Here is an 18,182-nt window from a genome sequence, read left to right as displayed (position 1 = left end):
CTTTTTTTTTTTTTTTTTTTTCCCCACCACTCTTCATCACTCTAAACGGGTCGATTTAATTGTTATTATTCCGTAGTTATTTTGCTACCTGACTTTTTCGTCTTGCTTCTTTTTCCCCCCCTTTTTTTTATTTGAAGGATCTGCTAAGACTTTTTCTTTTTTTTTTTTTTTTTTTTTTTTTTTTGGAGAGCCTTAAAAAAAAAAAAGCCAGGAAGGGAAAGAAGCCAGCAAGAGACTGAAAAGAGCAAGAGAAAGTGGCAGCTGAGAAGGACTGTGAAATCACCTCCCCTTTCTTGGACTGTCGATCATAGCGAGAGTTGTACATTATTATTATTGTTTTTCTTTCTGCGTCTCTCTGTCCACATACGCAGGCAGAGAAAGAGACAAGTACTGACAGTGAAACTCGACGAGACCAGCCATGGTAGCAAGGGCTCAGCCTGATCGGAAACAATTACCGCTGGTCCTACTGAGATTGCTTTGCCTTCTCCCTACAGGGCTGCCAGTCCGCAGCGTGGATTTTACCCGAGGGACCGATAACATCACCGTGAGGCAAGGGGACACAGCCATCCTCAGGTAGGGCATTTTGCCAACTTTTCCTCTCCTGTGTGTGCATCTATATTGCCATGTATGCAACGTGTACGTGTGACGTGGTCCAGATTTGTGTGTATAAGTCTCTGTGAGATTGTGTGTTATTTTACCTCTCAAACTGCAGTAGCAGCAGCTGCTACAGACAGGCTCTGCATGTGTATTTGTGCTTTAATATGAAAAAATTGCAAAGCTTTTGAACACTTCTTGCCACACTATCCTCTGTGTAGTGCCCTGGATCGAAAGAATTTCAGTGGGGAAAGATTGCTTGTGTTAGCCAGCTCTTGGGAGCGTGCACTTTCCACCAACCCTGCAGTATCAATAGAGGAATCGAAAAGGGATCCAGCTGTGCTTGCCAGATGTTACATTGATCTTCCCATGCTTCTTTTTGTACATATGCAAAAACTTTATCCCTGGTGCTGCCAGAACTCTCAGGCAAGTTCTTTTGGGAAACTCTTGTCCTTTAATTATATTTATTTATTTTTCTGCCCTGTGGGGAGGGAAGATGGATACAATAGTTGAACAGGCTGGTGAAAAAATGGTGTAGCTCTGACTGCTACAATTTACGAAGATTGCATCTTTGTGTGTTGGAGTTTTTTTTCAGGGCGAAATAAATGGGTGTATGCTGTGCCTGTGTGTCTGGTTGTGATGAGGATGTCTTTGCACATGAAACCTTGCTTACTGGCAGTATTGAGTCTTGTATTTCTGGTTTCATTGTGCAGGTTTTCCAAAGGTACATCTGGCACTACTTGGGCTTTCAGTTAGGAGTGTCCCAAATAGCTGAACTGCAGTAGTCTTTTTCCTGTAGGTTTTTTTTCTCAAATTCTACCTTGCTCAACTTACCTGCAGTAACTCCCCTACTGAAGGAAAATTCTGTGTGTGTGAGTGTGCACGCTGTGTATTATGGCTGTAAAACTACTGGGTGTAATTTAAAATAAGTCTGTGATCTGTGTGAGGAGCTGATAGTGCACAAATCCTGAAGCATCAAGGGACCAATCCCCTAGAAAGCTAACAGCAGCAGCAAAGTTTTCTTTCTCTTTCTGTGAAATAAATCCTGCTGGATGTCACCAAACACTCTGCTACACGATCCCCTGTGTCCTGCATCCCTCCCGTTTAATGATAGAGGGAAGAAGGATGCTGGAAGAAGGATGTGTGTGTGTGTGTGTGTGTGTGTGTGTGTGTGTGTGTGTGTGTGTACACATATTGCTTCGGTCGCCTCCCATGTCCTCGGTTGTTTTGATCCTGGAATATCCATTCAGCAGCTTCCATTCCCCGGCTCTCCAGACTTATTAACTTGAATGTAAGATTTATCCACACAGAGTAATAGGATTTACAGAGTAATTCATCTGCCTTGCATATGCAGTGGAAGCGGTTTAGATTCGACATGGTAAACACCTAACAAGGGGTGTTGCCTCTGACTCCAGCTTCTCTACTCTCTCTTCCACTCACTACCAATCCATATATCCCATTAACCCTTTTCTAGCAGGACTCCTAGCTGACTTATCCCATTTTTAAAGGCAAATCACTTCCATCAATCATTTATTTTGGAGGGGCTGCTCAGACAGATGTTTGCCAGCATGTTTGGTACATGCAGCAGCAGCAAAGTCATTAAGCTTGCTTGCCCAGACAGGGGTCACTAGATTTCTATTTCCCACTTAACCTTGGAGCTTTTCAGTTTATCTAGATGCTGTGTGCTAAAGCTGCATTTGCAGCCGAGAGGGCTGAGCGGATGGAGGAGATGGTGCCTGCAAGGGCTGCGTGTGAAGCGTTCCTTCATCAGCGAGCTCCACAGGGCTGCATGGGAGACTGCTTTCTGTGATTGCGTGTGGCTTGCCAGTGTTATGTCAGGCACTAAAATAAAACACCTGAGTGAAGGGATCCAGCTGTGTCAGCCAGATGTGTGCCAAGTGACACAGTCTGCAGGAGCAGCACACCACCCAGCCATGTAAATGCTTGCCCCGGGCAATACTGTGTTCCTGGCTGGCTGCATTTCTGTCACAAGTGACTGTGGCCAGTGCACAGGCTGTACCTTTTCCTTCAGCTGCCTTCCTAAGCCCTTTAAGCAGATCTGGCCAGCTATATGCTTTTCACATTTCCTAGGAAGGGCAGCTGTCTCCCTTTCCCTGGGACCAGACCCAGGTTTCTGGGATATTTCAGTTCCTCCTTCAGACAAGGAGCAGAAACCAGGCAGTACTGGGAGACAGACTGCCACATGAAGCTTGAAGGTGTGAGATTTCCCTATGTCCCATGGACTTTAGGTCCTGCAGGACACATTTCATGTCCTCAGTTTTAAAGCAAAGATTTTTTTGCTAGCTTCCCCCTCACTGTTTTGTCAACCTCCAAAACATAACTCACTTTAAGACAGCCTTGTTTTGAAAAACTCCCAGTGCCTCACTCTCCCTGTCTATAGATCCACTGTGACAACAGAAGGAAAAGAGCTAGATAGGGAAAAATAAAAACTCCATTAGATGATCTATACTAACTGTGTTCAAAGCATAACTTTATGTCCACAGATAGATAGGTAAGAGTTTTCTATGCATGGATCATATCACCTATCTTGGCTAAACATCTGCTTCAGAGGAATTGTGCACCATCAGTTTACCAGTGCCCAGTAGCTCCTGTAGCTTGAAGGGAAATGAAAATGTAGGAGGGAGAAAAAATGATACGCAGTTGGAGAGAAATAAAAGCAGTATACATAGTGATAAGATAACTAAAAACATTTTGTTCCTGTAAATTGTAATGCAAATCATTCAGCAAATCACCAAGGACAGGATATTCTAAATGAGTCTTCCTCTTGGGTCCTTATACATTTGTATATAGGGTTACACTTGTAGGTGGAAGAATGGGTGGGTGGGCTGATCTATGAAGTGGAGAAAAATAGTTTATTATAAGCCCTAATGTTCCTAAAGGAAGCCAGTCCTCTGAAGCTTCATCTGCAGCTTGTTACTCAGAATAGAATTATTCTGAAAAGTTTGGAGATGACTTTTTAAAGCTGTAGCATTTAAAATATTCCCTCAGTCCAGGACTATTAAAAATGTCCCTAACTCTAAACTGGCTCATCTCCTAAATGACCTGGCAGCAGATTTGATTCATATGTCGGCCTTGCTGAAGGTTGATGACTCTTAGTGAGTATTTGGCATGGGGAAGTTAGGGAATTGCAGAGAGAATAAAAATAGCTCATTATAGGCTATCCGCAGGGAAAAGGGTAATTGTCTGCTCCTTGGAGCAAGGCAGAAAAGAGAGGGCTCTGACAGCTGCAACAGGTGAGAAGGGCTGAGCAGAGTTGCTGGTGTTTGTCCAGCTGCAACCAAGAAAAGAGAGTAGGATGTTTTAAAGATGACGCTGTATATTGGCGAGCCTATCAGACTTACTAAGGTTTCATTTTTTTAACTCTGTCTTCAGCAAGTGAAGAAGGACACTGAACCTTATTTTGAATATTGAGAGGGAACTTTGGCTACAGTTCCTGCCAATGTATGGCTGTCAAGATTACAATCATGAGGCTGTCAGGTTTTGTATGCAACTTCCGTACTTGGTGTTAGGAAAAGAAGAAAAAAATATCCAAACAAGAAATGTACAACATATCCCCCAAACTAATTAAAATAAGAAAAGAAAAGAAAACAGGCCCCAACCCCAAATCTTCTTGCTGTTTGCCTGCCTTCAGCATCCCTTCCCACCTCGTTTGCTGTGCACATTTTGGGTGAGCAAAGGCGGGTACACGTTCAGCCTAAGGAGGGGACGAGGAACACGAGGATGTTGGCTAAGCTGGGACATGTGCAGTAATGAAGGGCGGCTGCTGCAAACTGGGAAGGAAGGGAACTGTGTTTCTGTGTTATGTTTGACCCTCTGGATGGTTTAAAAGCAAAATGGCAGTGAGGAGTCCATGCTATGGGATCAGGTACCTGTACAGCATGTTGGGAAAGATCAGCTGCCTCAGAACCACCACAGCAGCTCACCTCAAAGTGCCTTCAAAGAGCTCATCTGAGGGTGTCAACAGGACTTGCAGGTTGCCCAGGAATTTTGGAAGTTCTGGCACAAGTGCAGATTTAGCCTTTAAAAACTCCTGAAATGGAGCTCATCACGAGCTGGAACCAAAATGGGTCACATCTCCATCCCAATCTGTTCTGTTATACCAGTACAAATCCAGAAAAGCCCAAGGGCAGAGTCAGAAATATTCCATTTGTCTTTGGGGCAGATTCCCAGGGACTGCAAAAAAAGAGGTACAAGTGACTCATACAGGGCATAAGCTTCTGAGCACTGCTCAGATGATGTTCAGCCTTTGGAGAACTGGGATCTCGCCAAGGCCAGAATTTGGCTCATTGCTCTTGAGTTTTTCCAAGCATCAACTTTTCATCAAGAATTAAAACACTCTCATGCTGATGTGCAGATGAAAACCAACATTTGACTGAGTGTGCATTTTTCATTTTTACCAGGTATTTTAAAATAATGTAAAGTTTCAGGCTGATAGCACATTTAGGAACATCCATCCTAACGGGTACTTAGTTTCTTTAAGTTGCATGTTTCAAAGGATGGGCTAGAATCAAATTACCAGCAGTAATGACAGTGCTGTTGGTGTAATCCTGCAATATAAGCAATTTATGCAAACTCTGTTCTTGGCCTCCCAGTATTTTGCTGATATGTTACATGTGGAGCTGTGCTAGAGGACAAAAGCACCTCAGGCAAAATAGCAACACAACATCACAACAAAGTTTATGCCCTATACCGTCATTTTAAAAGAAAAGTAAAAGCTGTTCAGATTACACTTACAATTAGCATATGATTTATAACAGGGAGCACTGAGCTGAGCCCTTTGCAAGAAATGAGAATAGGCACGTTCAAACGTATAATGCCACATAATAATACAGTCTTGGCAGGAAAATTGTAACCTTGATTATTAGTGGTATTGTTGTGGCACTTAGAGGCCACCACTGGGTTGAGGCACCCTTTGTATTAAGTGCCACGTGAGCAGAGAGAGATCCCCTCCTCTGCAGGGCAGGCAGGCTGTTAGCAGGGACGGACCCAGGCTGGGGGTGGGTGGGCAGGAGGTGAGGGGACTCGCCCAGGGTTGCTCGCAGGGCTCAGGCACAGCCAGCCCAGTGACCCATCCATTAGCCTGGCTTGCCTTTTGGCTCAGCCACACAGCAAACCAGCAAATGTGACAAATGAGGATTCCCTAGTACATCCTCATCCACACTGGTGTTGACTAAAAGTCCCAAGTGCCTTCCTCTCTCTCTGGTCTGTACAAATCCTTCATTATCAGTTCCAGGGTGCATGTGTTGAGACAGGGTGAGTCGGGATCTGTGCAAACTCTGCTGATTCTTTCCTTCAAATGAAAAATAAAAATGTATAAATGTAGTAACAGATGATGTTGCAAAACTTCCAGCTCTGGCAGCAGATGGTGCCATTATATGAAGGCACACATGCATCCATAGATATGTGAGAGTGTGTGTGTGTGTATACATATGATAAAGACAGTTGCAATATGTGTATGGTCAAAGGCTGGCAATCATCATCTCTCCTTACACACACGCATTATTTTTATATGGTGTACCCAGAGGTAAGGGGGCCCTTCCTGCAGGGTGGGACTAACCTATCACAAGGAAAAGTGGAATGGAAATTAGAAAAGGAAAGGCTTTCTTTGGTGAAACGATGCATGTTTAATAACACTGTACGTATATTTTACATTCAGAAAGATGGAGAGATAGCGTTGAACTGTATGGCTTTAACCTGCTCCCCTGAGTCTGCAAACACACTTCAGTTTGCAACTAAGTACCATATGTTTTCCTACTTAGTTGGCATTATAATTTATATAGTACTACATGTTACCTGAAGTGTCTTGGAGTCAGTACCTCTTCCACTCCCCTCCCCAGCAGGTCATGAGGAAAGACCTATTCTTAAAATAGCTCATAGTTACTGGAATTCGCCATCTCATAACTATAAGTTTTCAAAATATATGTTACACGTACCTGCCCTTTATATCCAGACCCACAGGCATCTGATTCTGACAGATCTGCAGGGCCACAGCTTGCTGCTGATGCAGCAGCATGGCTTCAACAGGCTCACTGAGAGGCTGAATATAGCCATTTTCATTGAAGTTACCTAGTTTTGTTGTCCATCAAAATTCACTCTGGTTTGTGTGAACTTGTGCTCTGCTGGAGTAAGTGCAATGGAGGGCACAAAGGTGAAGTCAGGAATTTACTGAGTTTTCTTTTACTGTTCTCTTGCTGAAGAAATAAATGAATGTGCTTTTCAGCTGAATCTGACACCAAAGCATTTGCTTCAGGCTTCGAGCACATCTAATGTGCCTGGTTTTATGGTAAGTAATGGGAACTAATAATGATGAGTTTCACCTCTGCCTAGAAAACAGCTATTTCAAAATAATGTGAACCGCCAGTCTCCTCTGTGCTGATATATTTCTGCAGATTTTTATTAGGAGCAACTTGGTTGTGTGGGAGAGGCCGGCTGTGGTCCTAGAGTTCCCCCACTGTGCTCAGCCCTGTGCAAAGAGAGGAGAAATAGCACTGCTGCAGCTCTATTGATTTCACAGGGGCTGGGCTTCCTCAGTCCCAAATAACTTGATGGAAATGAGCCCACTCACACTGGGCTGGCATTCATCAGATATTTTGCAATAGCGCATCTGTATGAAATCTGGGAGGTGTGTGCTTGTGTGTGCCTGTGTGCAAGGGTGTGTTTCCCTATGTTTGCTCTCATTTAAAAGTGGAAAGTGTTTTCTTGTGTGCAGTGGGACAAATGTTCATATACTTTGTAAAGTTGCCGCACTTGCAACTGAGAGACAGCACTGCCAGATGGCCTGGAAAAGGGTCCGCTTACTTGGAGGCCTCTGTGGCTTTTTCCGACTCCTGGACCGCAGCAATCCTCACCAATGCTGGAAGTGCCCATTTGTTTCAGTGTGTTTCAGTTGCTACAGCTGTTAAGGAGAGAAAGCAGCAAGTATATAGCAACAGAACAACAGAATATAGCATCTTCCTCTTCTGAAGCTCAGGGATTAACACCACTGTAAATCTGGCTAATACTGACCCTTTGCAGTGGCAACCTGAACCACTCCCACCAATTTGCATTTCAGTAGCAGAGGGAAGTAGTGAAAACTTTGAAAGAAGGAAGAGCCTTCTCTCCTGCACACATCCTCCCGCTGTCCTGTAAGAACCCAGATATGTCTGAATGGTTTCTCATCACAGGTGATCTCCTTAAATGGGTTCCTAGCAGTGCACCAGATTTATGGGGGAAAGGGAAAGGCCAAGAGGGTTCCAGCTTACCCCCCAGCCTGTGCCAACCTCTGCGTTAGGCAAAACAAAAGGGGAGTGGTCCCACCTCTGTGCAGCTGCCACTCATGGTGCCACTACATCTTCTCCTCTCAGGGTCAGCAGGGTCAGCAGGATGGCCATGTTGGAGATGCACCACTGTCATTGTCCCTAACATGGTGTATCAGTGAGAGCAGTGCCCTCCCAGGGGTGGTGGTGGAGATGCTTTTCCGGTGTAGGAAACCACAGATACTTTAACCAGAAACCCAACAGTGCCTTATATGGCAGCTACCTCAGTGCTCTACTTCCTCTCTCCATCCCAGGCTGGTTGTCCACCCTCACACGAGACCATGATTCGGAGCTGCATATCCAATCACCTTTCATGCCTTCCTCTGCAAACAAAACCCGTGTTGAAATCCACTGGCAGGCAGCATCCATGACTTTGAATAGTAAATACAAATCTCTCCTTTTGCCTCTCTGTCTCTCTCTCTCTCTGTTATTAAGCTGACAGGCACTTAGCCAATTATCCAGTCATCATCTCAGCTGTATTTATGAAGGAGGAAGAGACAACGCACACAGCTCTTGTCTTCAGGGCTTCAGCTGAGTCTCCCTTGTGTGCTGTAGCATTTCCCCTTGTCTGAGCTGCTTAGAATACACAGGGAAAGAAACCAGTGAAAGGGTTTGGTTGGGAAAAGGGGTTGGGGAGTAGAGATGGGGAGAGAGGTCTGCTCCCCCAGACCAGGGGCATGCCAGAGCTGTCGCTGTTTGGCACTGCTTTTGTGTTTAAATTTGGCAGAGCGCACACACCTTTGTTGCATAAGGTTGCGATGGATGGGGAATGCGGTGGCTGCGGGTACTTGCAAAGTCCTTTTGCAAGGATCAAAAGTCAGGAACTATGTGTGGCAGATTGTGAGTCTGTGCCTTAAAGTGAGGGAGTCACATGTACTTGGGACGTGGTGTGCATTTGTGATTTGGATCCAGGAGCCAACTTTAATCCCCAATGCGGTACTGCGCCTAGAACATACAGCCTGCGCTGGCTCAAGTGTTTACTCCAAACAGAAAAATTTAGGCAAATAGCACTGAAGTGTTCTGTGAATATTTTCATGAATGTTAAAAATGAATTCACTTTGGCTGCAGCTGTGCTTCCTTTGTGTGTGTGCATGTGCATCTTCTTTTCTCTCCCCCTTGTGAATAATCTGAGTGGATGAGTTTTCCTTGCCCTGGTGTTCACGGACAGAATGTTTTTAAAACGTCCATAGATGAGCAAAACAAGGCTCTAGCAGCAACTTCTGCAGCTGGAAGCCCTGTCCATACAGATCTGCAGGCATGTGCCCCTTCCTCACCTTAAACCAAGACACTAATTTTGTGTGTATGCCTGTGGTGCTCTTGATATATATTTATGTTGGATGCTGCTTAGGGAGCACTGGACATGGTTCTTGCAACCCCTCACAGGAGCCCAGGCATAAAAGCAGTCGAACAAGTGAGATGTAGAGCTCATCACAGCTTGAGCCACAATAATTTATGTGCACGTGACAAGAGAAAATTACCTTTAAACTCTGCACCCAACCAATCAATCTTGCAGCAGCCTGTTTTTGCTCGAAAAGGTGCCTCAGGCCAAGCCTATCAAGCTCAGAAAAAGAAAGGTTAAAATGTTCCAACATCATTATCTCTTCCTTTTTCTTTGGAAGAGAGGAACCACAGTGACAAAGCCTAGCTGACTCCTTCACACCAGCTCCTTTATAGTGAGTTTCATTCCCACCTCCAGCCCTGATTCCCAACTGGAGTCAGCACGAATTTGTCCATGATCAGGCCCAATTCTTATGTGGTCAGAGAACAGAAAGGAAAGCATGTGACAGAGAGGACCAGGCACAAATAAGCATGTTGGAATTGGAAAATGCTCGAGAGGGGAGGAAAACGTTACCACTGCAAGGTGCAATTGTTGAGTGCTGCAGGTAGTACAGGTATGCTAGGAAGCCCCCATCTGTTCCACGGTGTCCTCTGAGCTTGGAGAAAAGTGAGATTCCAGGAGCAATTACTCCTTGAAAAATTATTGTCCCCTCTCTGCCAAATATGATGTAACATGATCCACGGTCTCCATCCCTGCAGCAATAGAGCAGGGAGCCTGCACCAGCTGAGGCACTTGTTCATTGGGGCTTCACAGGGGAAGGGGCAGTGGAGCCTCCCTCCTGCAATGAGCAGAGACATGTGTGGGCTGTGATTTAGTGCACCATGCTTGTCCCTTCAGTGCAGGCAGGTTTATTAGCAGTCCTCTTGAGTCAAAGGACTGGGGAGGATTTAAGCTGCTGGAAGAAGATGGAGAGGGGCTGCTGCAGCCTGCCCTCCCTCCCTCCTTTTCACATTTGCTGCCCCCTTAGCCTTTGGTGGGCTGCTTGAATAGGAGTGATCCTTCCACAACCCCCTGACATTTCTCAGGCAGGTTCTGTCCCCTGCCTCCAGCTCTTCAGACTGGCCCCACAGGGTATTCATTTTCTCTTCCTGCACAGAATGCCTGGTGCATATATGTTTAGTGAGCTCATGGAAAGGGTGTGTGTAGGAGGGCTAGTAAGAAGTGACGCTGTGTCACCAGTAAAGCTCTTCCTCTTCCTCACAGAAATACAGTTGGATGCCTTTTGCCTCCCAGTGATGTGTTTCTCCTGCTTTCAGTTGTGATCCAAGTTGGAAATGGAGTGGTAGCAGATCTCATTCATTTATGAGGTGATTGACAGGCAAGAGCTTAGGCTGCAGGCTGGTGTGAAAGCCACCTTGCTGCTGTCAGCAGAGGAACACATTGCAGTGCCTGCTTGGTGTGCTGTGATTCTACTCCTGGAACTTGGAAGGAGGCAGCTGGGGGCTTTTTCTCCCTCTGTTGTAGCTCTTTCTTGGGTGGGAAGCTTGACACTCTTGCGTGACACTCACGTGGGGTGACACATCAGCGCTGGAATGCAAATCTGAGATTTTCTTCTGCAAGTGGCAAAGAAGGCAGATGCATTTACAAGACAATGGTGGTGCAACGTTAGGGAAAATTCTCAGTGTTCAAATTGCCAGACCTCTCTAACCTTGAAGGATCAGGACTTTAGCTGATGAGTTGTGATAATTTCAGCCATATTTGTCCATTGCAGAAGCTGTAGAAATTTTGGAGACTGCCCCACGTTTGGCCCCCCATTTGTCCAATTTTCCATTTGTCATGAAACCATAAGATGATACAGAAAACTAAAGCACAAGCTGCTGGTGCTGTAACAGGGATGTTCCTTGGTGCTGGTCACTCTTTATTAACCTCCTGTGGCACTTTTTGTAGGACCGTGTCTCTGAAGATCTGGTGAAAACCCACATATTTTGGCTGCTTTTACACTTAAGAGAAACCTGAGATTGGCATCCATAATCAGGAGCAGAAGGTGCTGCAGGCAATCTGTCTTCCTTGCACTGCATTAAACCCATTTTAGTTTTTTCAGTTAAATATCAAATTATCTGTCCACCCACACATCCTCCCCACTGCAAACACTGTGGTTAGGGATGGGCCATCTGTAGGACTTTTACCTGGGTAAGGGGGTCCACGGGGGTTCTTGCGTAACGTGCTTCATGCGTATTCATTGGCCTTTAGAGTGGCATTTCTTTCCTTCCTATTCTCCTGGCTGGTCTCCAGTACTGGCAATGAGTCAGAGGCATGCAGGTCTATCAATTTGAAAAGTGTGTCCCAAGGAGGAGGAACACGTGCAGCTTTGTTCTGCCCTGACTTGAGGAGGAGCACTTAAATGCAGGCCAGGTGGGTCAAGGACTTTGGACACGGTCAGACCAGTTAGCCTTTCAAATGCCTTTTTTTTTTTTATTCCCCACGGGAAGCTCAAAGTGGGAGCAGCATCCAGCCCCAGAGCAGAGAGAAGGAAGGGCATGCATTAGATTTTACAGCATCCTTATGTTGTGCTGTAGCTGTGTCTCTGCTTCAGTAGAAGTGCTGGCTGCCTGCTATCACTACAGCAGGGTCCTGTGTCTCTTTGGAGGGCTTTATGTTTCTAAGGAGATGTGGTCCACTTGGATGGACTCCAAGTGGGAATGATCATAAGTCTAAACAGCATACTTATGAGGACAGATGGATGAAAATGGGGCTGTTAGAACTGAAGAAAAGAGGACTAAATGTGAGATATGCATAACAGCATGCAGGTACATAGGACACAAAAGAAAGGAATTACTTCTGCAGAAGAAGATGGGGAGGAGTTTAGGATTGTAGCAAGAGAGGCAGGTTTGATGTTGGTAAGCTCTGCAACAGTAAAGATTGCAAAACATTGAGTCAAATTTCCTTGGGAGGCTGTGTAACTCCGTCACTGGAGGGCTTTAAGGCCTGACTAGACATGTACGAGGAGTGACAGCTGCCACAAATGACAAAGTAGAACTGATCTATCTTTCACAGAGTAGAACACACTAGATAGTTCCTTTGGGTCTCTTCTACCTCTGCTGCTTGATTCTGTGCTGCCTTCAGGCTCAGAGAACAGCAGGAGCATAGGCAGAAAGGCAGCTGAAAGGTTCAGGGAAGTGCCTCAGTGAGATGCTGAGTGAGCCTGGCCGGGCAGTCCTTGCCCATTTCTTTGGCTGTGGCTGACCTTCTCCCTTCCATCTCAGGGACATAATGTGCTCCAAGGAGACTGTCATCAGTGCCCCTCCAGTCCAAGCATGTGACACTCAACCTATCTGGTAAAAAGGAGTAAGAATCAGTGTTAAAACTATCCCTAAAACTGATTTTCTTCTGCAGGGACTCAGATTTTTTTCATCTGCTGCCCTTGGAGGGCCACAGCACCTACAGGATGTTTTACCGTAAGCGTAGTAGGGAAAAACAAGTCGGAGGCTCAGTGTTTTATCCTGGGAAAGTTTGATGATGTTGCTGAATGCTCACTTCATGAGGCTTTGTCAGCATGTTCTGTTAATGAAATGTCACCTTTTATCGGTATGAAATCACTTTGTGCATTGGTATATGAGCCCATGAGGATTTGAGTTTACCTGATGAGAGGTGGATGTGGTGCAATTTATGAGTACTCCTGGGGCTTTTCCTCACTAGGGAGCTGGCATGTGACATCAGGCCCAAAGTGGAGCAGGTGGCAAGCCTTGCAGCTACTGAGTGTCATGGCTTTAGCAGTGAACTGGGTGCACGTGAGGCGATGAGAAAACTCCAGTGCAGTGAGGATGAAAGGGTGAGTAGAGAAAGGATGTCTTAAGAGGTTGAGGAGCAATTTAAGAGAGGAAAAGCTATTCAGGGAAGAAGGGGAAGAGCATAAAGGGGCCTGCTGTAAAGTTTGGAGTAATGTGCTTGGTGTTAATCTTTCTCTAGCTTTAGTGACCCAGGCTGTTGCTAACCTGGCCAGGCAAGCTGCCAGAGGCTGTCTCCATTGCTCACCCACCGTCCACTCTCATCCTGTCTCTGACTGGTGTTTTCTTGTCAGCATTTCTCTCCCACAGATCGATTCCTCCTTGGCTCATCCCAGTGATTTTAAGCATAGAGAGAAACTTCCTCTTGGCGATGAGAGATAATCAAGCTGAATATTACCCATCTCTGAAGTGCAGGCAGTTCGTGAGCAGAGCCAAAGTCAATATCTTGGCAGATGTTGCCTTGCATTGATTTATCTTCTCCTGGAGCAGGGTGGATGGTCTCAAAGAAAGCAGCATGGTCACCTGGCCAACCCCCAAAACATTTGCAGGCTACATTAGCTTGCTTGATTTGGTCTCCAGAAGCTGCTCTCCTCAGTGTCAGGGGGTAGAACAGCATGGTGCCAAACTCACAAATCCCTCCTTTGTGCTCATCAGTGTTATTTCTTGTGCTGAGACACATCCTGGGCTCAGAGCACCAGCTCACGGTGCTGAGCTAAGCCAGCCTCATTTACTGGCTTAATGGAGCAAGGAAACAAATGTGTGTGCTGCTGCTGGTGAGGGGAGAGGAACAAGAGACCCATGCCCCAGAAAGGCCTTGCAACATGGGGGTTCTTCCATGCAGGAAATCTGGATGTGTCAGAGAGGAAAGTAAGGGAGAGGAAGCTTCTGTCTGAGCAGCAGGAATGGGGGGAAATAGGAAGGGCCCCTCTTCAAGCCAGAGGAATTGCAGTCAGCAGTCAGCAGATTGCTGTGTGGGACAGGGTGGGAGGAAGGGGGACTGTTGGCAGATAGAGGGGGATGGTGGAGGCAGGCTGTGGGGAAACCAATTGCCAGGCAGGAGGACCAGGTCAGAGTGCTGCTCCTGGGCTCTGCCCGGTCAAACAAGCAGACAAAGCATGCAAGGCTACCTGTATAGAGTTCCAGTCCCAAGCTCCCCGGCATAATACACTCTCTGTTTTCAGAAACCTTTGAGCTTTCCCCCCATGTCTGGCAGCTCCAGGTTTGGCTTTGGCAGGAAAGGGACTCCAGCAGAGTAGGCAGGGGTTTTTTTAAAACCACAGCTAAAGAGAAACCATCTGTATGATCTCAAGTAACAGACACTCGCATGCAAAAGCCATCCCCTTCGGTACCATCCCCTTCCCCCAGCCCCTCATGTCCCCAGTCCTGGCTGAGCCCTTCACAGCTCCTCTCTGCCTACCCTGCCGTTTTCATGCTGGAGCAGCAGGCACTGCACAGATACACAAACCACATCTCTGGTTCTGCGGCTTCCCCCAGGGTGTGGACAGATGCTGATTGTCTTCATGCCCAGTTGGGGACAGCAGGAATTGTTATAAATAGCATCAGTCCCTTGCGTGGCAAAGACAGAACTTTCCCCTAGAAGTCCATCGCTCTGCTCCCAGGACTCATTGGGAGGTCTCTTAAATGTCACAGAACGTTTGCAGCAGAGAGTACCTCTGGAGGCCTCCTGTGGGTTCAGGGCTTGATCCAGGCAGAAAATGGAACAAGTTTGCTGAATCTTTCCTCACAATCTGATTCTTTCTGCCTGTCCTCATCATTTTTATGTGAATGGCAGTTTCTGTTCAGAAGATACTTGGGACTGAAATAGGAGTAGCTGCAGAAGTGAGCACTTAAAATACATAAACCTGATGTGTTGAAGAAAGAAATAGGTCTGGAGCAGCAAAAGGGATAGAGGGATGCCAGGACAGAGCTGGTGTGGGGATCCTCAATTCAGGAGAACTTTGCTGGGGGTACTGCCAGTACCACACCAGAAAGGGGTGGTAACAGCAAGAAAACTTAACTTTCCTGCAAGAAAGTAATATGCTTTTCCAGCACTAAAGATTCCCTTTGCTTCCCCTCGGGGGTTGATTTGCTTCTGTAGGAGTGCAGATTGCATAAGGAGCCAAAAGTAACCTGTTTAGAAGCAGGGCTGCTCATCCTCCCTCTCCTCTGCTCCCTGCCCCCAGGCAGAGGGTGCCGCTCTACGCCTCTGGGCAGCTGAAGCCTCCCTTTGCATCTCCAGAGTTGGCACCAGGCTCTGTCCCCTGGCAGCAGCCGGGCACCCCCTGCTGCAGCCCCACTCCAGCCTTGGGCACTGGTTGCTGCTGCCGAGGCTCTGTTTGATCAGCAGCAGCTCCTTGGCTGGGTTTGTGGCCGCAGGGGCTGCGCTCCAGCAGGAGAGCGCCCTGAGGGCACTGGGGGAGCACCCTGTGTGCACTGACATTGAAATTAAAGCTACTCGTAGGAGATTCAGGGAGCAACGAGGAGCAGTACCAAGGCTTGGACAGCCTCCAGCTCACGTGTGCCTCCCCGGGGCTCCCCAGTGCCTCATGGAGGCCCAGCTTGGACTGCTCTTGTATCATGTATTGGGCTGTCGGTCTCTGTTTGTGATTTCTGCCCTGTCCTTGCTTGTTCTTTGGTTTCCTTTGTGTTTATTATTCTAATTTATTGAGTTACCTGGAGTGTTTTCACAGACACCAAGGCTGCTTTGCAGAAATTAATGGTTGTGCATTCTGCTTGTCGGTGCCTTACATAGGCCTTGCTTTTATGTGATAGAGACTAAAATATGCTCAGAGAAAATGAAAATGTTAATCTCTATTAAAAACATGTGTAGAAAAGTTGTTGTCAGATCTATGTCAGGGCATATGAGTACTTTGAGATTATTTAGCTCAGTAGCCCCTACCATTTCTGAATCTCGAAGTATTTTAATTGATTTCCCCTTTAAGACAAGCCGCTATTTGTCCCCATTTTCTAGTGTGGGAAACTGAGGTTTGGAAAGGTTTGTCTCACCAAATTAGTGGCCAGACATAGGTGACCAAAATCTTTGCTGGCTGGAACCCCAGTTTTTAGGTCTTGTTCAGAGCTATGCTACCTAACTGGCTGGTGGACTAGAATATCATATTAATGTCTCTGAATGTAATGCAAAAGGAGGAGATCATCTTTCCTCAGTTGTGGTCAGAAAGGCCAGATCTTGGCAGTTCCAATTTCTGGAAATGAAGCTGTGGGAGGGAACACTTTACTTCTTTTGTGTTCCCAAGGAAATCTATGACTGGTGTTTGCCATCTGAGTGTTCTCCTCAATGAAATGGGGATTCTGGCCCAGAGAATGAGCATATTTGTAAAGGAGGAAACTACTTCCATGCATTTCTGTAAAAGAAGGGAGGAAATTGAGAGGAGATACCTACACATAGCAGTGCAAAGTGTTTTGTGGGGTTTGGATGTGCTTATTCACTTTTTTGGAAAGGAGTAAAGCGGGGTATCTCAAAAGGTGGTTACAAAGTGCATAACAGCTCACACTGCTCTGCAGGAAGATCTAGATGGGGTCATAGGAAATGACAGGCCTGTAAATCTTGGAACTACGTAGGTGGCAGGTCCTTTCAGGGGCTGATCCTATAAATCTATTGAAACAAGCTGTCTGTTCCCTAGAAGTTTACTGAGAAAGTGTACGCCTTGATTGGTTAGGGAATGCCAGATGCAGCATTTTGTGGAGATCACAGAGTCACTAGGGGTGACATGATGCAGGGTGGAACTTTCAGCTGCCGGGACACAAGCCATCTGAAAGGGAAGTTTCTTTTCAGGTCTCATTAAAACGTAGGATGATCATTTTCCTCTCCTGCTTGAATACTTAAAAGTCCTTAAGAGAGAGTGCCTTTCAAACAGACTCTTGTTTAGCATATATGAATTTCCTCGCAAACAGAAGAATTTAAGAAACAGCAGATGATAGCAGAACCCTTTTACATCAGTATCTTGCATTTTTAAATTTACATTATATAAGAAAATACAAAAACTTCCTAAGTGGGCAAATATGCAGAACCATAGAAATAACTTGCTGATAGGGGAAATTTCTGTGTCCTGGACAGATTGTTTCCTGCTTTTAGTCTGAAGCAAGAGGATTGATATCACTGCTGTTGAGGGGAAGGGGTCATGAGCAGGGATTTGCCCAACATTTATAAAGTGACCATTGGTATCCTGTAATGTACTGCTTTTTGGGATAGTGCTAGGCCCGGGTGTTACCTTGTGGCAGTGAATTACATACATTATGGCACTTGGTAGGAAAGCAGCAAATCCTACCCAGCCTTACATAGGCAATGTTTGCTGTATGGGATATTCCCTGCCTTTATCACCATGTTTGCCCTTGCTGTATTCTTCATTGTTTTATATATCCTTCACTATCCAGCCTGCTTTGTGTCCTCTTTGAAGCAAAAGGACTCAGTGTTTTCAATCTCCCCTCTTACAGATACTCTGTGAGGTCTCTAACTCATTGCTGTCACCTGTCCCTGAACCCTTTTTATTTCTATTGCATCTTTTGCAGATAGGATGACCTGATATGGGACACTGTATTGCAGTACACTACTGCACTTAGCCTCATTTTTTTCTCTTTGTCTCAGTGCATCCTATCATTATGTTTGGATTCTTGTCCATTCTGAACAGAGGATTTTTATGAGTTTGCCATGCATTATTCTTAATTTCTGAATGACTGTGGTTAATTTAGAAGCCAACAAGGTAACTCAGATAATTCCTTCAGAATGTGCATCTCCTGACATTGTGTGCTTGGTCAGTGCTTCTGCTCAAGACAGGGTATAGCCCAGCAGAATGCCTTTTTCTCACTTGTTAGTAAACTGAGTCAATACACTGCTCATTTGAGTTCTTGTTTTATGGAGCTCTCTCTTTTTTTCTTTTTTTTTTTTTTTTTCTTTTTTTCCTTTAAAATTAACTGTTTCTTTAAACAGTCTTTTTTCCTTCCCTGGAATCTTTGAGGTGAGGTGTCACCTCTGGTAATGGTGTAAGAAAGCTCCTGTGGAGAGGTTGCTGTGCTCTGCTCATCAGTCAAGCACAGTCACTTCAGAGGTGGAACCCTGTAAGTATTAAACAGCAAATGACAGTGGGTTGGAGACAAGAAAAGAAGAAGAAAGCATCCAGTTTCAACTGCAGGGACTGTTTTGGAAGGCAGATTATAATTAAAGTAATCGGAATTCAGACATTCAGACAGTCA

At 45.7% G+C, this 18,182-nt stretch overlaps 1 protein-coding gene across 2 annotated transcripts in view; it reads left to right on the top strand.

Annotated features, from left to right (window-relative positions):
• Positions 1-345: 345 nt before the first annotated feature.
• The window catches only part of LSAMP (limbic system associated membrane protein), a 303,962-nt gene continuing 286,125 nt past the window's right edge, over positions 346-18,182 (top strand). For both annotated transcript variants that reach the window (XM_058824905.1, XM_058824904.1), the window contains exon 1: positions 346-573. In XM_058824905.1, coding sequence (XP_058680888.1) covers positions 419-573 — 155 coding nt within the window. In that variant the 5' untranslated portion in view covers positions 346-418. The remainder of the gene's footprint in view (positions 574-18,182) is intronic.

Source organism: Ammospiza caudacuta, chromosome 2 (genome assembly GCF_027887145.1).
Source record: "Ammospiza caudacuta isolate bAmmCau1 chromosome 2, bAmmCau1.pri, whole genome shotgun sequence".
NCBI classification, from domain to species: Eukaryota; Metazoa; Chordata; class Aves; order Passeriformes; family Passerellidae; genus Ammospiza; species Ammospiza caudacuta.
Note: the sequence above shows the minus strand (reverse complement) of the source record. Positions and strands in the feature narration are given on the sequence as shown.